General features: G+C 42.7%; 1 protein-coding gene across 4 annotated transcripts in view; it reads left to right on the top strand.

Moving 5' to 3' along the window:
- The first annotated feature begins 8,102 nt into the window (after positions 1-8,102).
- Positions 8,103-22,944, top strand: part of CSMD1 (CUB and Sushi multiple domains 1) — a 2,000,616-nt gene continuing 1,985,774 nt past the window's right edge. For all 4 annotated transcript variants that reach the window (XM_073336216.1, XM_073336215.1, XM_073336217.1 and 1 more), the window contains exon 1: positions 8,103-8,642. In XM_073336216.1, coding sequence (XP_073192317.1) covers positions 8,576-8,642 — 67 coding nt within the window. In that variant the 5' untranslated portion in view covers positions 8,103-8,575. The remainder of the gene's footprint in view (positions 8,643-22,944) is intronic.

Below are 22,944 nucleotides of genomic sequence, written 5' to 3'. Positions count from 1 at the left end.
TGAACTTAACAGGTAATGATCAAGTGATCTCTCTCCTGATCTCCATCTCCACCCTCTGTCAAACAGAGGCTAGGGACACCATTCCTTACCCATCCTGGCTAATAGTCATTAATGGACTTAACCTCCATGAATTTATCTAGTTCTCTTTTAAACCCTATTATAGTCCTAGCCTTCACAACCTCCTCAGGCAAGGAGTTCCACAGGTTGACTGTGCGCTGAGTGAAGAAGAACTTCCTTTTATTTGTTTTAAACCTGCTGCCCGTTAATTTCATTTGGTGGCCCCTAGTTCTTATATTATGGGAACAAGTAAATAACTTTTCCTTATTCACTTTCTCCACACCACTCTTGATTTTATATACCTCTATCGTATTCCCCCACTTAGTCTCCTCTTTTCCAAACTGAAAAATCCTAGTCCTTTTAATCTCTCCTCATATGGGACCTGTTCCAAACCTTTAATCATTTTAATTGCCTTTTTCTGAACTTTTTCTAATGCCAGTATATCTTTTTTGAGATGGGGGGACCACATCTGTATGCAGTATTCAAGATATGGGCATACCATGGATTTATATAAGGGCAATAAGATATTCTCCATCTTATTCTCTATCCCTTTTTTAATGATTCCTAACATCCCGTTTGCTTTTTTGACTGCCGCTGCACACTGCGTGGATGTTTTCAGAGAACTATCCACGATGACTCCAAGATCTCTTTCCTGATTAGTTGTAGCTAAATTAGCCCCCATCATATTGTATGTATAGTTGGGGTTATTTTTTCCAGTGTGCATTACTTTATATTTATCCTCATTAAATTTCATTTGCCATTTTGTTGCCCAATCACTTAGTTTTGTGAGATCTTTTTGAAGTTCTTCGCAGTCTGCTTTGGTCTTAACTATCTTGAGCAGTTTAGTATCATCATTCAAAAGTAATTAGTGTGACCAGTTGGAGATTCTGTCTGTACGACTTCTGAATTTTGGATTTTATGAAATTGTATTATGAAATTACTGTGTTGTGGAAAGTCTGTATGTGTGTGGATCCCCCTTGAGATAGCAGGGCTGTGTCATGTTCCTGGCCTGACAGAAACAATGGTGAATGATCAGCACTCGAGGATCAGCTAGTCAAAGTAATGAAAAATTATCAAAAGTCAGAACAGAAGAAGCAGGTGACCCCCAGCAGGGGTCTACAAAGGGATTCATGGTGGGGAATGAGGGATAGAGCCATTGTGCACCGGATTAAGCTAAGGGAGTCTTCTACTAGGGCAGGGTAAGCAATGAGGTGGAGGACCCTGCCTGAGTGACTGAGAGAACACAGATGATCCCCCAAAGGGCTCCCAACACACTAGTGACAACAGTGTGTTTCAGACGTCTTATTGTTTTGTTTCAGAGTGTGTGTGTGTGCGCGCACATGTGTGTTGACTGATTCACAGTAACCGCATGCCCCTGGGGCAGTTAAACAGTAAACCAGAAGTTTCACTCCCTTTGTGGGTGGAGTTTTGGGAGAGTGGTGTGTTCAAGTATTGGGGAGCCTGAAGGGTCAGTGCTGCACCCTACTTGGCTAGGCAGTTAAAGAGCCTAATGTAACCTACACACCTTCAGGATGTGGTGTTCTGTCCCATCTTGTGGCACCGAGACCACCTAAAGAGAGAGATAAAATGAGTCTGCTCTACAGCCTTAGTTAACAGCCAGTTGGCTTTTGGCTCATGCGGTGGAAGCTAATGCCCTAAGCTCCAGAGGTCCCCAGTTCAATCCTGCCTGCCAACAACTGGGGTCTGTTGGCATTACATTAACACTGGGTGGGGTGCGGGTAGTATGTCAAATAGAAGGTCTGTGCCCTAAGAGTGTGCCTAGGGACCCCAAGACTGAAGCTGGGCTCCATTCAGGCTCCAGGAGCTTCTAAAAACCCTGGGAATCCAGAGAACAGAGGCGTGGATTCCTCTCACAGCAATTCTAATGGATGTCCAGGAAGGAGTCCTTGCTAGGATCTGTGATATCAGTGATCATAGTGATGTCAGAAGAGACCCTGAAACAGTAGCTTTTACAGGTTTGAACTGCCACATTCATCTCAGTGAGGTGTTAACTCAGATGCCCAATCATATTTTAAACATCAATATTTTTAACTATTTCACTGCTATCACACAGGTAATGAAGATCTGCACAGTTACCTGTGAATGATGTCTCATTCAGTTGCAAAGAGAGGATGGTGGCACATGGGTCACCACTTATTTTTTTTTCCCTCAAAAGAAGCCAAGCTCAAAGAGCTTAATAGAGCTCAGCAAGGACTCCAAATCTGAAGAAATCAGAAAAGCCTACTGTGACTGAGCCAAGCCAAGCCATCCCCAAGGAGGCCGGTAGAGCTCAGAAAGCACAGATTATCATATTCTGAACATCTGCATCATCTACTATGAGCAGCATCTCATTCTGGCTTCTAAAGTGAAGAGAGCTTGGAAGAGTACTTTGTTTTCATTTAGATTCCCTTATTGTACGTGAAAAGACCACAGACCTTATTCATGACTTTAGAACTGTTCAGGCACAAGGAGCAAATGAAAGAAAAAAATAAGAGTCATTGTATCCCAGTGGATAAGGCATATGCCTATGTGACAGGGTTCGACTCACTGCTGTGGCCCTTCCTGCTGGCTGCCCTGGGAATTAGCTTAGTTCACCAGTGTGCCCTTTGCTGGTGACATCTCGCCACCATCACTTCTGCTCCAGGACCCATGTCACCCCAAGGACCGTGGCGTCCTCTTCGGGATACAGCCCTCCAGCTGTGTCACAGTCTGTTCTCCCCCGTTCTGAGGGAACAATAGTCCATTGTCCAGCCATTTCCCCAGTGGCAAATGGGGGTGGCGAGGGGACCCGGGCCTGTCCACTACTCTGGGTCCTGGCCCAGGGACCGTGTAGATGGCAGCCACGTGCTGCATCCCCTCTAACCTCACAGTCTACTTCCCTGGGCCACTTCTATGTAGCCCCAGCACCTTCTCCGCCCTTGTCTCAGGGCCCCAGCATGTCAGCAGATGACTGAGAGCTCACCCTCGCTCCCCTGATCCTGCCCAGCACTGCTGTATCCAAGGTGCTAACTGCCTTCTGTCTGCAAGGCAGCCAGTACTCCTCCCTCCCCAAGCTTCAGGGAGTGACTGACCTGCTCTACCCGGTGGTTCTTCTTATATGGGCCCACCTGTCCCTGGTTGGCTGCTCCTCATAGCCCTCTCCAATTGGATGTCTCCTACACAGCCTCCCTAGGGTCCTCTCCAACTGGCTGCCTGTTGCACAGCCTCCCTGGGGTTCTGTTAACCTTTATGGGCTAGTGTGGGGCAGACGCCCCATCACAGCCTGATAATTAGAGAACTGGGTTCTGTTCATAACTCTGATACTGACTTGCTATATAACCATGAACAAGCCACTCATCTACTTTCTGACTTATTTTTTCTCATCTTTCAAGTAGAAATAATGCTCCTTTGATCCCCCAAAAACCTCTTACTACAACTGACAAGGAGGTGCAAAGTGGTAAAGTTGTCTCTTGATTCTGGTATGTTTATTCTGGTTGACCAAAGAATGTCATATGAGTTCTCCAATGGAGGTCTCCAATGAAAGTGAGTGTCACCCTGGTCATCAATATCATTATGATATATATGTACAGGTACAATGTAAGGAGTTATATATCTGTATCAGAAAATTACGTTCTTAAGTATGCAAGTTAAAAGCAGGTCACTAAAAGGTGACATACCACCGTCTGGAGGAACCAGAGTAAGACAAGAAATGTGTATCTCTGTTGGATGTAAATTAAGCACTCTAAGCTAACACGATGGATGGCCATTTACATATGTCATAAATATAAAGGGAAGGTAAACACCTTTAAATCCCTCCTGGCCAGAGGAAAAACCCTTTCACCTGTAAAGGGTTAAGAAGCTAGGATAACCTCGCTGGCACCTGACCAAAATGACCAATGAGGAGACAAGATACTTTCAAAGCTGGAGGGGGGAGAAACAAACTCTGTCTGTGTGTTGCTTTTGCCAGGACCAGAGCAGGAATGCAGGTCAGAACTCCTGTAAAGGGCTAATAAGCAATCTAGTTAGATATGCGTTAGATTCTATTTTGTTTAAATGGCTAATAAAATAAGTTGTGCTGAATGGAATGTATATTCCTGTTTTTGTGTCTTTTTGTAACGTAAGGTTTTGCCTAGAGCGAATCTCTATGTTTTGAATCTGATTACCCTGTAAGGTATTTACCATCCTGATTTTACAGAGGTGATTCTTTTACTTTTTTTCTTCTATTAAAATTCTTCTTTTAAGAACCTGATTGCTTTTTTCTTGTTCTTAAGATCCAAGGGTTTGGGTCTGTGTTAACCTATGCAAATTGGTGAGGATTTTTATCAAGCCTTCCCCAGGAAAGAGGTTGTAGGGTTTGGGAGGATTTTGGGGGGAAAGACGTTTCCAAGCGGGCTCTTTCCCTGTTATATATTTGTTGAGACGGTTGGTGGTGGCAGCAATAAAGACCAGGGGCAAAAGGTAAAATAGTTTGTACCTTGGGGAAGTTTTAACCTAAGCTGGTAAAAATAAGCTTAGGGGGGTTTTCATGCAGGTCCCCACATTTGTACCCTAGAGTTCAGAGTGGGGAAGGAACCTTGACAACATACAAAGTCAAATGTCAATGAAGAGATATGAACTCAACAGGAAAGGAGCACACTGGGGTGGGGGGAACAAAAACAAGCCATGGGCATTATTCTGTCTGCATAGAACTTAGGAAGTAAATGGACAGTGCATTTTCATTCATGAAAGCAGGGTCTCAGCCAACCTTGACTGAAAACACTGAAGAGAACTTTGGGTGAAATAAACTTCTTTAGCCAGGAGTTGGTTAAGTTTAGTATCTAGAAAGTGTATTATGATTTTGCTTTATATATAACCATTTGTTTCCACCATCCTCACTCACTACCACCTGAATCTTCAGTATTTGATAATAAACGTATTTTTGTTTTCACTAGAAATATTTCTCGGTGCTGTGGTATTAAGCAAAGTGCTGGTCCTGAGTTGAATCTTACAAGCTGGTGTGTACTGTTCTTTTGGGACTAGCAGGCCTGGTAATGCTGTGAGTGTTCAGTGGATAAAGAGCTGGACACTTCAAGGAATACTCTGAGTATTCATTTTTCTTATTGCTACCTGTGCAGAGAGCAAGGTCTGTGTAAGCCAGGAGGCAGTGCTTGTGCTGCTGAAAGCTGGTGGTTTAAGGGTGGTATTCCGTAGCGGGCACAAACAAGGCTCCTTCCTTGTTAAGTGCAAGTAGAGGTAAGGTTCCTCATAACCCTATCTATACCCGGGGAGCACCACAGCTATTTACTTACCTCCCTTTGTAAAGAACTCTTAGGCCACGTCTACACTACCCGCTAGATTGGCGGGTAGTGATCGATCTATTGGGGATTGATTTATCACATCTAGTGTAGACGCGATAAATCGATCCCTGATTGCTCTGCCATCGACTCCGAAACTCCACCAGGGTGAGAGGCAGAAGCGGAGTCGACGGGGGAGCGGCGGCCATCAATCCCGCGCCACAAGGACGCGAAGTAAGTGATTCTAAGTCTATCTAAGCTATGTCAACTTCAGCTACGCTATTCTCGTAGCTGAAGTTGTGTATCTTAAATCGATTTCCCCCCTCCCCCGCCCTAGTGTAGACCAGACCTGATATCTATGGCTGAAAGTGCTATATAAATAGCAATAATATTTAATCCAGGGGTTCTCAAACTTCATTGCATCATGACCCCCTTTCAACAATAAAAATTACTACATGACCTTGGGGGGGGGGGGGAATGAAAACCCGAGCCAGCCTAAGCCCCAGGTTTGGGGAGGCCAAAGCCCAGTGGCTTCAGTCTCAGGCAGGGACCTGTAATCTGAGTCCCGATGCCCAGGGCTAAAACCCTCAGGCTTCGGCCCTGGGCAGTGGTGCTCGGGCTTCAGCTTCAGCCCCAGCAAGTCTAAGTCAGCCCTGGCGACCCCATTAAGATGGGGTCATGGCCCACATTGAGGTCCAGATCTATAGTTTGAGAACTGCTGATTTAATCAATAATACAGTTACCTTCCATGTACCTTACTTTTGCTGATTAAAATAAGATTCTCAGTACTACTTAAAGTTTGATTTTTAAGGGCATGTCTATAGGAACAGTAGAGCATCACAAGTTTGGGTGTAAATCTACCTGGCACTATCCTACCCTGCCCTATCCTGCACAGACATTTCCATAGTGTGCTTTGACCTACCCATCACTGAAAAGATCAAAATCTAGGGCAAAAAGTTCAATGGGTTTCTAGAAGAAACTTCTTTTTTTAGGAAATCTGGGCCCAGAACTAGTGGGGGTTAGGAACCAGCAATCCCAATTTTAAGCTTGGTGAACATTTCTACAGCTCACACACTGACTTCAGAATTTGGCACAGTCCATCACAATGAGTGATCTGCACAATAAATACGATGGTGGGCAGGTGAATTGCATATGGTAGTAGTGAAGTGCATTAGTAGAGGAAGTCTGTGTCGGGAAGTTCTCACAGTGCCTGCCTACATGTTGCCTGATTCTAGCCACGTTTAGAATCTTCTTATTGTCATGAATATAAAAATTCATCTTACAGGTGAGTTTCAAATACAGACCAGAATATATCTTTATTATAAAGTGTTCAGTTCCTCACATATGCATCCTAGGAGTGCAGTCATTTTGGGGGTAGAATTCAGAAACAGGTGGGAAAATGTCAAAAAATATGAAGCCATCACAAGAAAGACTCACCACGAGATGGCAGTAATGTCACGTCTTTTCCTGCAGATTTTCATTGCCCTGAGATTTTTTGGGTGAGAAACGCAACATTAATACATAAATACAAGCTTATTACAAAGTCAGCCTCCCCCGTTCAATACCCATTCGCCACCTTACCAAGAGAAAACAACGTTGCATATTTTACCAAGAAAGCTCATCGTAAGTGAATAATTACAACCTTGAAACTACCTCTCTCCACGTGTGTCGTTTCTTTCCTATGATCCTTTGTAATATTTTAATTACTGATACAGGTAACAGCAAGCATTAATTATGTAGTTAGGCACAGTGTGTAGTATTAGTGGCTATAGTGTTTTAATTCCTATTGGATCTAAACCAAGACTTGAGGCTCTCTTATTTTAAAGATATTTTCTTAATTGTAAAAAGAGACTAGATGCAAAGAGACTAGGTGAGGGATGGGGGGAAGCACCCATATATCCTAACCCTGGTAACACGACAGCATATAAATACGCTTACGTTTTATTTTCATCAGCCCCTCTGAACTGCCTCCTTTTGTTTTAGGGTCAAGGCTAAGAGAAGCCCTTTCTGAGTACTAGCCTGGCGTGTCTGGATTTTAGACACGTTTTTTAATGGCAGAAATCCTTCTTGGTGACACGAGTCATTAGGAATAGCAGTGCAAAGACAGGGCACCGTTTCTCAAGGAGACTTCGGCTCTTTCAGTCCCCCTAAGAAGATCGATTTGGTCTGATTGAAGAATTCGGAATGAACTGTTGGAGCACATAACAGGTCAGAAATTCTTCCTTTTCCAAAGCTAGCTTGGGGCTAGAGAGGCCAGGGATTTCCTCCTCCTCTTCCCCTCCCCAGTCTTGGAAACTCTGCATAGCGATTACAAATCGCGGAGGCGCCCTAGCAAGGGAGCGTGGAAGAGGCACCTGAGAAGATTGATCTCTGAGCAGGACCCCATTCAAACAAGGTGGTACATTTCGTAACCACGTGTTGTGCAACACAGGGCATTGTTCGCCCTTCTCTTGGCGTCTGTGCGAGCTAATTGCGTGCAGCGAAGGCCAGGGGCACTGTCAGCAAGTAGGAGCCAACAGGGTGTAGGAAGAAAGTCTTTGCCTTCATGGGACTCTTCAAGTGCAGCTGGAGTTGCCGCGCCTTGCTGTCCCCTCCGCGTGTGAGTGCCTGAGACAGAGTGACCCCGATGCTATGGCAAAGGCGCCTGGTTCTTGAGCGGGGAGGCTGCCGGGCGAGTGTAGGTGCGTGCACGTTGCAGCCAGGAGGCTGCCCACTTGGGTTAGTGTGCGCTGGCTGTGCAGCTCCAGCCAGTCTTCTTCCCCTCTCTGTGGGAAGTGATGGTTGAGTCCAGCAGCAGTAGCAGCAGCTCCTTGTGTCGCTAGCAGCCCGTCTGCTGCGCTCTCGATCCCTCCCTCTCTCCTCCTCCTCCTCCTCTTTCTCACACTCGCTGGATCGCTCGCCTCCTGCTGCCTCTTCTCCCTTGCCTCCCTGCTTCTCTCGATGCCCCTCTGCCTAGGTCTCTGCTTGGTGTTCCTCCCCCTTGGACCGGCCAGCCAGCAGCCAGGCTCTCCGGGCTCTAAGCATCCTCGCCCTGCAGTGGCTCAGGACTTGATGCTATGAGAAGAGCGAAGCGAGCCGAGCGACCAGTCCTGCAGGAGGCGTCGAATGCTGCGCTGCTCTCGGGACCTGGATCTTTCCCCTCTTCCTCTCTTTGCCCTTTGGTGATTATTTGGCACTGTCCTTAGTCCCACAGCTCCTCGGAGGAGACGGTCACAGCCGAGAAGAGCCGCTGGGGCTGTGTGTGGGTGTGTGGAATAACTGCAGACATGACTGCGTGGAGGAAATTCAAGTCTCTGCTGTTTTTCTGCGCGGGGCTCCTCACTGCAGCTCAGGGTAAGATCTGGGTTTCTTGCAATCAGGGTCTATATTTGTGCTCAGGAAGGAGCTGGCTGGGGATCGGGGCAATTATTTCATCCCAACTCTCCGCTCCCCGCCGGCGAGTTCCCCATCACTGATTTCTGTTCAACGCAATTGCAGGCATTCGGCTTCCCAAGCTATTCCCCCCCCCCCTCCACCCCTTTCCCTTATCCTCTCTCTCCCATGTGGACTTCTCCGGGCTTTGGGTTCAGAGCCCGCCCGATGGGTCCTGACAAGCATCTGGGGGAAAGCGGCGAGCAGGAGCCGGACCCCAACTGCTCTGTGCCCGCTGTGATGCTCCGAGAGTAGCTGTGCGCACAGGATGCGGAGGGGAGTTTGCGAACAGTTCCCCGCTGCACACGGCGGTGCGGTACTTGCCAGCTTGCTATGGGCAGCACCTGGGCGGGCAAGTTTGTTTCTCCCCTCCTTTCCCTGGATTTAAATACATCTTCCCACTCCCGACACCGCGATCTGCCTCCCTGCTCCCGCGGCTGGGCGAGCGGCTGGCTGGGGGGAGTCGCCCCCGCTTTCCCTATAGTCGGACTTCGTCTCTTGTAAGTTGCCAGGAGTGGCCTAGCTGGGGAAGTAGCGGAAAGAAGGGAAGCTGGGTCCGGCTTCTCTTTTGACCTCCCTCCTTTCCTCTCCCCTGCGGGGGTGAAGGGAGCGCGTTGATGCCCAGCACCTAAAACGCACAGCGTTCCCCACCCGAGCAGCTTGGCTTTCGCCTGGAAAGGAGTTAGGTGAAGGGGTGCAGAACTAGGTTTCTCAAGTTCAGGGCTGGCCTCAGCCCCAACACTTGCCTCATGTCTGGAGACAACAACTTCCCCATTATTCACTTCGCCTCTCCTCAGCCGGGTCCTTTTAAGTGCTGCTCTCGGGGGGAGGAAGGCTGCTCACAGCAAGGCACCTGTCCCTGTTTCCTATTCACCTGCTCTCAGCTGTTTTCTCTAGATGCAGCCTGTCCTCGGGGGGAGGGGGTCGATTTATTTTGTAATCTGCACAGCGCCTGGGAGGTGGGGCCAGGGTCTCTTCCCCCTCCCAAATTTTCAAAATGTTTCTTAAAAATAAATAGGTGATTCCATCTTATTTTCCTCCCATTTTCTGCCTCCTTCTGCTGCTCCCCAAGTTGTTTTTCTTTTCTTTCTTTCTTTCTTTCTTTCTTTCTTTCTTTCTTTCTTTCTTTCTTTCTTTCTTTCTTTCTTTCTTTCTTTCTTTCTTTGGAGGGGCGGGTGACTGAAAATAGAAAAGGAGAGAAAGAAAGCGAAACGCCAAACTCCACACTGAGGAGGAGTTTTAGTTCCTCGTTCCCTGTCCTGCTCTCTCCTTTGGGCCTGTCGTGCTGGGGGTCACTGTCTACACTGGGCGGCATTGCAGAGTGCCCTTTGTTTTTAGTATGTTCCCGGGGTAGCTTTGGTCCGCAGACAGCGGTTCTGAGAGGGGTGCGAGGCAGTAGGTGTGTATCTAATGCTGACCCACTTGGGCTGGGCAAAGGAACCGGCGGAGCAGCAGTAAGACACGTCTGGTCCCTAACCCCCCGAGGACCCTGCCTCAGCCCAAAACCTGGGGTTGCCCCGGGTGACAGGGCAACATCGCGTCACTGGGCTATCTCCGATCTCCTTTTACCGGTTGGGAATAAAGAACAGAGAAGCACAAACATCGGATTGATTTGGTAGTGGTGCTCAAAGGGCAGCTCCTTAAGTGGGGGTTGTCCTTGGTGCATTACACATGGTGCACTCCAGTCCCAGCCGAGCAAAAAAAAAAATCCTGTATGTCTAATCACCTGTCCAGACGTCCGGCGTCCCCAGCCCCCACCTGCCCACCCCCTTTCTGCCCGTTGATTGTTTCCCCCAGGTTGGCAGGGGCTATTTGTTTTCCCTCTTTTCGGTTCCTGATCCTTCCCCAGTTAACCCACGCTTTGCACTGCCCTGCGGCTGTTTAATAACCCTCACGCGTGCCTGGCACTTCAGCCCCCGCCTTTGGATTGGGTGGGTTTGGGGAAGAATGACATGAAGCCGGATCCGCTGGCACGTCGCGCTGGGGCCAGGAGGCGGGGGTGGTAACAGCTGCCTGGGTCCAGCAGCGCCGCCAGGTCCAGAAGATCGGGGCCAGGGGGAGGAAGGGATAGGCTAGGTCAGGAACTGACACCCAATGGCTATTCCCAACTCTGCCCCTGCCACAGCCCACCCCACCGTAGCAAGGCCAATCATCTGTCCCCTGGCCGGGCCTCGGGTGTGGAATGGGGCGAGTTGCAATCAATGCTACTATTGTCTCGGCTTTCTTGGAGGGCCCGCTCCTCATTTATAACAAACACTGTAGTTGGTCCGGGCGTTTGACATTTAAGTGGTTTGTTGGGTTTTTTTGTTTGTTTTTGTTTTTTGTTTTTTTTTTTTTTTTGCAAAGCTGACAGCACATATGAAAAGCTGGAGGCTGGATCCTGGTTATCCAGCGCTGATCCGCCGTGGTTTGCTTACATACAAAGAGCTTGGCCGGGCACATTTGGGCACTACCTCTGATGCTGCGCTGCAGAATATAATTATACCTGGTTTAATATGGAGCAGGAACGCACCCACTTAAAGGCTGCAACCTGCCTTAATATTGAAGCCAAACAACAGGTAGAAGAGGAACCAGCAGGGGTATTTGACATAATTCTTTCCCATTAAGGTCCCTAGGCAGTTGCGCACAGGTATCTATATTTAGTAAAAGATAAACCTAAGGCTGAAATTAGATTTACAGAGTAAAAAGAGCTAGAGGATTCATTGCTTAGTAACGTGAACAGCCTTTGCTTCCAGAAGTCCATAAAATCGTAATGAATAGATCCCAGAAACTCTTTATTTTAGCTGTCCAATGGCGGTGAATTAATTTGCTGTTCATTGTAATAGGGATTCTCTTGGGTTTGATATGTAAAGCTCCAAAGTGCTGCATTTTTCTGTAGGTGTTGACTTGCACGTAGTTTTCCCTTTATCCAGCTGTAAATGAAAGCTGTTCTGCCTTCTGCATTGCTCTTTAACAGTAGCATTATGAAATGAAATTCAGACCCTCTGCTGCTGCTGTGCAATTGGCTACAACTTTTCAAGGGTAAAAAGCAAGGACTGAATGTAGGTAAAAAAATGCGCACATTTCCCCTTAATGTAGTAAGTAGACTTAAGAGGCATTGCTATGGCTTCTGTTCAGTTGCTACCATTATGTTATACTGATGGATGGGAGTATTTTGGAAAACAGGTAAAGTTTTTCTCCTTTTATACGCTATAGAGAGACAGACATGGAGTCGTTTAAAAATATCACTCCTTCAAAAACTATCGGAGAAAAGAATGCTTCACAAGGCAAACAACAGCAGTACTCAGCTCTGTAGGGGAAAGTAGCTTGTTTATCAAAGTCATTTGTTCATTTTGATAGGCTACATTTCAGCCAAAAACCTCCAGGAGTCTGTTAGTTTCTTTGAATCTTGCAAAAACACAGTAGCATTCCCCCTCCCCCTCTTTTTAAAAAAGATGAGAAACATCTACTAATAGGAAAGTAAAGCAGAAGATTTAAATTACTGAATTTCTTCAGGCTAGAAGGTTAAAATAATCTCTATTGGCGGAATCTTTATTCTTTGGCATCTCTAGCTACGTTTATAGAAGACAACATAAGGGAATGCATTGATGGAATATTTTATATTAGGTACAATACATGTTTTCAAATATTTTCAAGATCAGTTACTGTCCCTTTTCAGATCACTTTGGAATACTTTCTCTTTTATTTCCACTTAATTGTCTCAAACAGAATGTTCATAAACAAGTTTTATTTTATATTACAACCTCAGTGGTATAATTCATATTAATCGAAAAGAGAGAAGGAAAGAGATTTCTGAATTTAAATCATATCCAGTCTGGGAAAGCACTCACACATCTACACTTTAAGATCTTGTTTTAAAAAAGCAACCCTGCATTTTATGTACTCTCTGTTTGCTGTGGTCACTTTGTCAAATAATTACTATGACTATAATACCTATAAGTTTCCACTACATTTAAGGCCTGCTCAGTATATTGAATTGAGAGCATTTCTCTCTTAAAGTAATGTATTTTCTCTATCTCCAGAGCAATGTTTCTCAAACTGTGAAGATGGTGTCCCTAGAGAGGCTCCTGTCTCCTCCAGAGGAAGCTCAAACCAGCAAGGAGAAAATGAGTTAAAGAGGTTTTGGGTTTTTGTTTTTTTTTAATTTTTTGCACTTAGGACCAGAGCCAAGTATTGGATGTTCAGAAATGAGTGATAAGTACTCAATGGACAATCCGTTTTCTGCTCAGTCCGAAGTGGAAATGGCCTAACAAGAAACAAAAATGAGCAAGCAGGTCTGTCCCAAGGATTAAAATATGCTGTCCTAATGTATCAGTGTATTCACTTTTAATAAATTATCTCCTCATTTTAAAAATACGCCTTTACATTAGGAAAGACCCATGTTTCTGTGTTTACACTAGAGTAAAAATATTAGGTAAAGTCTGAGAAAACTACACTGTAGAAATTATATGAGTTCATCGGAGATCCCAAGAACATAGCCACCTTCTAGTTTTAACCCTCCTATTAAAGATGGTCCAAAAGAAGATACAGTAATTTGCTAATATGAGGCCCTGACAATAGTGTACAAGAACCCAGTCATGTGACGTGTACAATGACTTCAGGGCTCACTAAAATCAAAATGGGTGTTGAGGGCTTACGGCACCTTCTGAGATAGACTGTAAGCACAGGAAGTAGTCTCTGGGCTAGTTTCAGTTGCTTACTTTTGCACTTACACATTAATGCCCTTTCGTACATATGTATGATTTAGACTAGAGCTTGAGAGTATCGTGTGGTTTTTTTTGTTTTGTTTTTCTGCTAAGTGTTCCTCCTATACAAATTTGGGGCCCAATTCTTGATCTCATTTGTACTGGTTCTACAGTAGTGTAATACCATATTTATTTAGGCTGGGATTTTCAAAAAAGCTTAAGGAAATTAGGGTCCAGATACATTTGAAATTGAAATTTTGATCCCACTGAATACAAGTGTGTAAAATCTCAAGGAACAGAAATCAACAAATTAACTAATTGTTGTACTGAGGGTCCTCTTTGGGAAGTGACTGAGAACCCTTATTGACTATTAATTTGAAAATTTACAAATTCAGTCTTTTGTACACCATCATTTGACCTTCATATTAATACCTTGTTTCAGAGTAATCAACTGCTTAAGGTGTGATGCTGTAAATTCAGATCTTACTGTGAGTTCAAAGCCGTGAAGTAACTGGGATCTTCATGTCTCTAGTTCCTGAAGCCTGGTCTATGCTTAAAAACTAGATTGGTAGGGGTGTGATTTGTTTTTCCAACATCTTTATGCCAGTAAAAGCCCTAGTGTAGATGCAGTTATATCAGTACATCTTATTTTGATTGGCTGAATCAGAGTTAGGTATAAGCACTTTTATGCCATTATAATTGTGTCTATACAAGATGGTATTTGCCACATTAATTATGCTAACATAGTTAAAGCAGCAAAACTTTTAAGTTTAGACAAAGCCTGTAGTGTAGTTGAGTGGCTTTACTATAAAGGTATCCTAGTGTAATTGCAATAAGATTACGGCCCTTCTGGAATCACATCCACATGGCTGCAAAATTAAGATTATAGTTTTAAGATGTTTCTTTTCCCCATTTTTGCAATGAACAAAGAATGATTGATATGGAAGTGCCCCATATGGAGGTATGAAACACTTTTTTTACTGAGATACTTTACTTTTCTATATCAGCTGCAATTTCCTTTCCAGTGGATCTCAAACTTATTTTTTTGCACGGACCACTTGAAAATTGCTGAGGGTCTCTGCGGACCACTTAATGATCTTTCCAAATGTTGTTTGTACTGTTAGCTAACTATTGTAAAGCATTTTGGATAAAAGTGCTATATAAAAAACCCCTTAATAATAATAAACTTTTTTTGCTCTACAAATAAAAGCACACAACTCATATTTTAATATCAGTAGTCTTACCTTTCTAATGCAATGGATGTGCCCTCTTTCCCCTGCTGCGGCAGCCCCCAAGCTGGGGCTGTGAAGGAGGGGGAAGGGGGTCTCTCCCTCTCTCCTCTGCCACAGCAGCCCCTGAGCTGGGGCTGGGAAAGAGGGGGGTCTCTCCCCCACCACAGCAGTCACAGAGCTCAGGCTGGGAAGGAGGGCCGTCTCTCCCCAGCAGCCGCAGCCCTGGAGCTGGGGAAAACCTTCTTTCTCTGGCCGTTGTAGCCCTGCACATCCCATATTCCTTCCACCTCCTCTTCTCACCCCACTGCTCCCTCCCACCTACCCTCTTCCCCACTCCCAAGGCCACCACTTCACTTTACATGTGCATCTTCTCCAGGGTCCAGGCACCTAATTAGCAGAGCCACACCTACACGGCTCCACTAATTAGGTGGGTGGCCCTTCATTCTCTCATGTGCAGCTGCCCAGGTGCGCACCTAAGAGGGAACTATCTGCGGACCACCTGCATGGAGCTTGAGGAACACTGGTTGTCCATGGACCACAGTTTAAGAACCTCTGCTTTACACCATTTTGATCAAGCAGTAACTTTTGAACTATGGACAAATGCCTTCAGTACCTGAGGAAAGCTGTGAGATATTGCTTTATCTTCATACATCTTTATCCTAGCTGGATTAAAGATTCAAGTAAACCACACAACATTTCTTCCATATTTAAGAAAATCCACATTAGGTTGGTTATAAACATTAATTAATGCTTAAACAAACTACTTGGATTAGTGCCAGTATTATGCTGATATACAAAGGCAATATTTATCAGTTCTCTACATTTAGGAATTTAATTATAAAAGAAGAAACACACATGCATGGAGACCTCTTACAAGAGAAATACTACATTGTATGGTCATTAAAGAGTCATACCATTCTTCAGAGCACACATATTTTTCTCCAAGATTCTATGCAGTTGAAAAACTGTAAACCACAACAGTTTCCCATCATTTTTAACTGGAGGGCCCATTCAGTTAAAAAGTAGAGCAAGATTTAATTAGTCTCATATTTCTGATGATTAACCAGATGCCTCTTGATTAATCAGGGTACTGTCAATAGTTCACCTTCTGTGAAAGATAAGCAAAAATAAACAAACAAACAAAAAACCCATGATTTCTTGCAATTTTAATAATGCTTTAATTTCAGGTATAAAAATTCATTGCAATTTGTTACAGCTTTGCAGTTATTAAATTATGCATTTTAATGACCAATTAGCTATCCAATAGCTATTTCCATCTTCATATAACTTAACATTTAGAGACATTATTTACTAAAGCAATATAACTTATTATAATTTTGAGGGCTCAATACTACTGCAATTGATGTCAATAGGAGTTTTTCTGTTGATTTCAACAGTAGCTGGATGGGGCCCTTGGTGAATGATTAGGTCTGTGAATAAGGCTGAGACTTTGTGATGCAGCACCCTTTTTCTCAGCTGAACTTTCAGTCACTGGGGCCCTCTGTCAGGGTTTACACTGGTGTAAAACAGCATGAACTTGCAGTAAATCTGGGCCATTGATCTTGGCAGCATTAATAGGCTCATATATTTACGAAGATAATCTGTTCTTGAACAATTTATCCAATATACAGATATAGATTTAGAATTCTACTCAACTTCTGGTTTGCTGCTTCTCCCCTCCCCTCCTTTAAGAAATTATTGTGGACAATTTGCAGAAAATGCTACCATCATTTTAGTCTTGAAATGTTTTATGTCTCTTCTGCAGTATCCCAGGAATACTGAAGTACAGGATCATGCTCCACAATCCTGTCTCTTTTGTACAGGGGTATTCTGGAAAAAATTGTTTGCTAAATTGCAGCTCATACAGTGCTGAGCAGGATGAATAATACTTTGCAAAGCCCACAGCTTTTGTTTTGCAAACAGTTGCATAAAATATTGTCACCATTTTAAAATGGAATTTTGCAGCCCTTCCCTTTTACTTTATTTGCAATTTCAAAGTAAGATTTTTTTACTGAAAAGTTGCAAAATGCAAACTTTTGAATATTTTTTCTATGAAAGTCATCTTTGGTTTTTATTATAGAGTGGGCTGATAGTGACACCTGTAGTTAGATTGCCTTTTTTTTTTTTTAAACTTAAACACCTCCATTGTTGGCATCAAGCCTTTGAAATGTGGCAGTGTCTCCTGGGGCCAGAGATGTGCCTTTTCTTTTTTCCATGAGCTTCTGATCAAATATAGAAGTGATGTAAACTTTTGAAAATAATCATTTCCCTCCTTTCACATGTGTTGTCAGCATCGTTTTGGCAGCAAACCAAAATAATAACCGAATATAAAATTCTAATCTAATGCCTGGTTTACCAAAGCCATGGCAGTGCACATTGTATTGGGAACCCCAGCAGCAGACCAAATCTCCAGAAGTTGGGAAAAGGAGCTGGGCCAGGCTCCACACAACTATCACAAATACACAACATATGATTCCAGTGACCCATTCCCACCTCTGCTGGCACCAGTTTGGAAAGGAGCTTCCCAGCTCCCATGCTGGGAGAAAGAGAGTTGACACTGGCAACCTTAACTGACATTTTCCTGCTTCTGAGTGCTTGACTTTACAATCTAAATAAGGTTTAGATATAGATTTATCATAGTGGGTTTTTTTAATGTAATTATTGACATTTTGTACGTAGTTGCAATGAGAATATAGTGCTCCAAAGAACCACATAAGATCAGGGCACTGTATTTCTAGGCACTATAGAAACATACTAGTACACATGGATCCTGAAAGAGAACAAAACAAGTTACTGTAACAAACAATAAGAAAAGAAGAGGGTACAAAGTGGTGAGGGTAATGGTATGCTTGAGAAAGGGAAACAGGAAGTATCCTTCTGATCTTTCTTATAATATAATATAGGAATTGAGTCAGACTGAGCATTTGGAGACAATGCTACTGTATAATTCACTTTTAGAATTCTAGTACCATTGAGCAGCTGCTGTTGTTATAGTAAGTGACCTTACACATTTGTAGACATATCTCTTGTGAAATGTTTCAGAGTAACAGCCGTGTGAGTCTGTATTCGCAAAAAGAAAAGGAGTACTTGTGGCACCTTAGAGACTAACCAATTTATTTGAGCATGAGCTTTCGTGAGCTACAGCTCACGAAATGTATGTATGCATCCGATGAAGTGAGTTGTAGCTCACGAAAGCTTATGCTCAAATAAATTGGTTAGTCTCTAAGGTGCCACAAGTACTTCTTTTCTCTTGTGAAATGAAATTGATTTCCTTTATCTAAGCACATGAATATCTAGAGTATTCACCTTGACTCATTGTTTGCAGTGGCTCCAATGGGAGGAATGCGATGCTAGTAGATTTTAGGAAAGCAAAGGTGGCAACACAAGAGTATAGAGATGAGTGAACTTTGTTCAGCTCGGTTTCTCTTGCTTACCTATGAACCTTTTTAAAAGAGGCTGTAAAACAAGCATAAATTTTAAGCCTTGTTAAGATCTTGTTAAGCCTTTTGCAGATCCACAAGGTTGTTAATTTGAAAAGAATCTCCAAGCCTGTGGTTGAAATCCTTGCCTCTATTCACAGCTAGCCAAATTTGGCTTTGATTTTGGTACTGTACTTTATAGTTTAATTTTGCTAAAGGATGAATCCTGAGTAGTTGGAACCTGATCCAAAGCCCAGGGAACTCAATGGCCATTATTGCACCCTCCATCCATGTAGAAAACTCATCTCAAAATGAGAACATAGTGGCAAGTCAAATATTGATGAATAGAGCCCTAACTCTTGCATAATATTAGTATTTGATATTATGCAAATAGCCACAGAAGCTTCATTTACATTAAAGATCCATTATATTTGAAATCTTTTGACCAGCCTGAAGTGTATCCTCTCTGCTCCATTTCTCTAGCATTTAATTTATTTGCTTTTGAGGAGAGATTAACCTTTAATTGCTTTTTTTAGTAACATTTAGTAAACAGACTGATCAAATGGAGATGATCTGTGCAAACAGGAAAGAAGGATTTCTACAACTCACGTTGCCATGACAATCTAGTTCTTTCTGTCAACTCTTGAGAGGCTCCAGAGTATTTTTTTTTAAAACAGTGCATCAGATAATACTTTGGAATATGAGGTTGCCCTGGTTTTTATATTTTATGGTTTAAGTCAGCTGAGCATCTAGCCCCTAGTATTCTGTATGCACCTATAAACAGTAAATATAATAAAAAATATGATAGCATCTTGCAATCCAATCAATGGAGTTATGTTGCTTTATACCAGCTGAGGATCCAGCCTTAGATGTTGTGTTATCAGGCTGTTAAGATTTCCTTTGTAACAACATGATGATAATAAATAGTAATCATCAAAATAATAATAGGTACTGTAGAGTGGAGAGGCCAACTTACAATTGTCATTTTGAGCTCCATGACAGTATTTTATCTTGAAGCTTTACATTTTGAGGGAATTACACTACAGAAAAGGATTACAGAACAAAAAAGGATTAATCATTTTATTTCTTTTACAGCTCCAATTACAAAATTAGTTCAATGAAATGTTACAGTAGGAAAGAAGAATAAAAGGCGATGTTGCCTGAACATTTCAATTACTATCTGAGGTACTTCTAACCAAACTAAACTTTCCCATTTGATTTATACTTAGCAAAATATATGCATTTTGTCTCTTTTGAAATACATAAAAATAGTCTAAAGTTACTTTAAAATAGTTTCTAAAGAAATAAGTTGCTGGTTTAAAGAGGTATTTCTTAGATTGCAGTTGGAAGAGAAAGGAATGTGGTATGAACATAAGATAAAGTGCCATGCTATTTCTACTGGGAAAATAGGTTTACTTGTGTTGCAGGAGCCCAGGAACAGGTCTTTTTTTTTTAAAAAAATTAATGTTCCTGGAAGATGAGGGTCAGACAGTTGGTGTAGTTTCTTTACCACTTGGTAATGGATTTGAGATGACTAATATTACATTAAAAAGAAAGTTTAGGAATCATTTTGTCAAAGTGAATTCAGTTTTAAAGTTTATCATGAATACCTATCTGATCAGTTCTTTCTGCATATAGACACACTAATTTGAATCAATAATAGCTAGTCATTTTACTGTTATATGTCTGAGTTTCTTCTGCTGAAAACTGGAACTAATCCAGTATTTCAAGTAAGGATGAAGGGCCAGATTCTCCTCTCAGGAACTTTGGTGTAACCTATTTGGGTTGGTTCCAATTTAACTGACAGGAAAATGAGTCATTACAACCCCTCACAAACCTGGCTCTTCAAGCCTTGCTCAGACAACACTCTCCCTGGTTTCAGAGGGATTGGGCGTTGAGTAAGGACTGAAAGATCAGGCCCCAAGAGTTCAGAGACTTCTCCTCCTGTCTCACCTTCTCACGCTCTTTATAACTTTCACTTTACTAGTACTGCATCTCAGTGTCTGAAGAAGACCTGAAAAAGTTGGTCCAATAAATGATGTTACCTCACCCACCTTGTCTCTTTTATTTAACAAAGAAACAGACTTGTGGATGGAATACATTTGTGATACATCGCAACTCAAATCATACTCATTCTGCCTGCGACGCAATCCCTTTGTAACCAAGTATCTGATGGAAGGGTAAATCTGTTTATTGAATAACAGAACGTGTGCATAGTATAAGGCTTCTGCTGAGCTCATTGCAGTAAAGAAGCAAGTTTTAGAGTAAAGTCCAATGCACCGAGAAGGGTGATGGGAACAATCTTTATTACAAGATTCTAGGTTTATATGAATCTTAATTTTTGCATTATTTTCAGAGTTGTCAAGTACCTGCAGGTCCGATTGACTTCAGTGGAAACTGCAGATGCTTGGCTCCCCAGAACCTCTTGTCATTTGTGCCTAATTTACATTTACTTTTGAGCAGTAAAGAGAATGGATACAATACATAATAGCCATTCACCTTTTCTTAAATGTGAGGTACCTTTAGCTAATTGTTCTGTAAGATCCAAACCTCATACAGTTTCCTAGTATAAACCCATTTTCTTTGTTTTATTTAAACATCAAAGCATCCCATTTCCCCCCATATATAAAGTCATACTAAAGAAAGAGATCTGAACATGACATACTCAGGAACAGAATAGCAATTACAGAGCAAAAATTATAAAGCAGTGCAAGATGCAATTTGAAACTAAGCCAATTCACGCTTCATGTAGACTGTATTGGATGCCTATTAAGTAGCTTTGTCCAGGCCCAGGACTAAGAGAAAGCAAACAACAAATACTCTACATTATTTCTTCCATTGGAATTCTGTTCTGTTTTCTCTATCTGGTTCTGGTGGGCAGAGATTGTCTTTATTTTGGGTTGTATTTGTTCCTGTGAGGAACGACCTATTGTAGGAGATGGCACAGTGCCTCACCACCTCGGGGAAATACAAGGAGAGCTTCCCAACTCCTCTACTTTAAGAGGTGCAGCAAGCACATGCCCCCATGGCGAGACAGATTTGCTGGCTGGTGGATGAAGCTAGTGGAGCTATGGCTTTGCTTACTCCCTGCCCAACCCTGCTTACAACTAACAACTTGCTTCTATGGGGATTGAGCAATTTTGTGGCAGCCCCTGCACTTGGGGAGCAAAGAGGTTGTAATTTTTACATGGGCCCCATGAGTTAGGGAGGCATCTTATTCCCTCCACTGTGGAACTGCATGAGGGCCAGACACAATTAAGTCATCTCTGCCTTGCATAGCATTAGACAAGTTTTCAGTGATTAAAAGAGCTAGATTCAATGCCCATTGAAACCAATGGAAGGAACCCCCCTATTGATGTCAATGAGCATTGGATCAGGCCCTAAGCAAATAATAACCCATATTGTTAATACAATAATAACATGACAATATTTTCTGGTGGTGTATATAATACAAAAATCTTTGTCACTCATGGGCCAGGTTTCTGACAGGTGTAATTCCCTTGTCTTCAGTGGAAAATGTCATAGACTTGATCAGTGTAACCCCAGAGTTGAATTTGTTTGAAAGTGAAAGCCTTGCCGTAGAGTACATACACTTTCAGAGACAGTTCTATAGAACAGAAGTGTTATAAAGGACTTACTCGCCCCTGGTCACATCTTTCTGTTTACTGAGTGACACTGCACATATCTAGGTAATAGCTAAAGAAAAGCACAGTGCAGAAGGATCTATCCCGTGGGAACACAATCAATTAAAAAACTAATCACTCTTTGACACTGGAATGATAAAGCACTGCCCATGATGAAGAAATGGGCTATTGCAGTGACAGAAACTGTGTCACATGAAGGTCTAGCATTCAGCTTGCAGGACAGCACAGACAAATGTAAAAACCTTTGGAAATCATTCTTAGACTTTATCGGCTCACTCTCTGATAGCATTAGATAAAGAGATATAAAATGGAATACATCACTACATTGTGCACTGGGACATTCAGTCAGATACTGCTTTTCTTTTTCTTTTTTTTTACAGGAAAAAAGTCTAGCTCTTTTTCCCCTTGATTTTTTTCTTTTCTATCACGTTAATTATAATAATTTGTCACTTTTTATTATTTTTACAGGACCATAAGTATGAGGTGCTGTACAGGAAAATTCATATTTATTTTTGTGGTAGGGTAATGGCTAGAGCCCCAAATGAGAATGGATCCCCATTATACTGAGTACTGTGCAAAACACAGAGGAAGAAAAATCTTATAATCTAACTGGACAAGACACATACAAATTGGGAGGGGAAACAGATGTACAGAGAAGTGAAGTATTTTTTCCCCCCAAGGTCACATAGTAAGAGTTGGGGAAAAGAACCCAAGTCTCCTTGCCTTGCTCCCAGATCAGTACCCTATTCACAGTCGTCCTTAAGGGCTGATGATCAGGATGATCATCCTTGATGCCAACTTCTGGTGGAACCAAATCAGGATGGTGGGGAGACAAGATGCCAAATCTAGGTTTGGGGTTTGTATATTCAATCTTTTGGGGGCCACCAGAAACATTTTTTATCCTGGATGACAAAAAACCTAGTGCCAGCCCTGACCCTATCCACTGCCACACACTGCCTCTCTATTTGACAGTACGTTTACTTCAAACCATTTCACTGTGTCAGTACACTGGATGTAATTCCCAGCATAGCATTCCTTTTATATTATTCCCGTATTCCTTTCTAGGAGTCTTTACTGCTATTTGTATTCATTGCAAAGTTTTAATAAAAATGGTTAACACTATAACTTTCCCCCAAAATAGCACCTTGCTGATCACTTACATGCTACTGCCAACACAATCTCTTTGAATGCTAATGTACTGATGGTAAACCACATATATACAGCCTTTAATACTGCTCCTATGC

The sequence above is a fragment of the Lepidochelys kempii genome, chromosome 3 (assembly GCF_965140265.1).
Source record: "Lepidochelys kempii isolate rLepKem1 chromosome 3, rLepKem1.hap2, whole genome shotgun sequence".
In the NCBI taxonomy this organism is placed as follows: domain Eukaryota; kingdom Metazoa; phylum Chordata; order Testudines; family Cheloniidae; genus Lepidochelys; species Lepidochelys kempii.
Note: the sequence above shows the minus strand (reverse complement) of the source record. Positions and strands in the feature narration are given on the sequence as shown.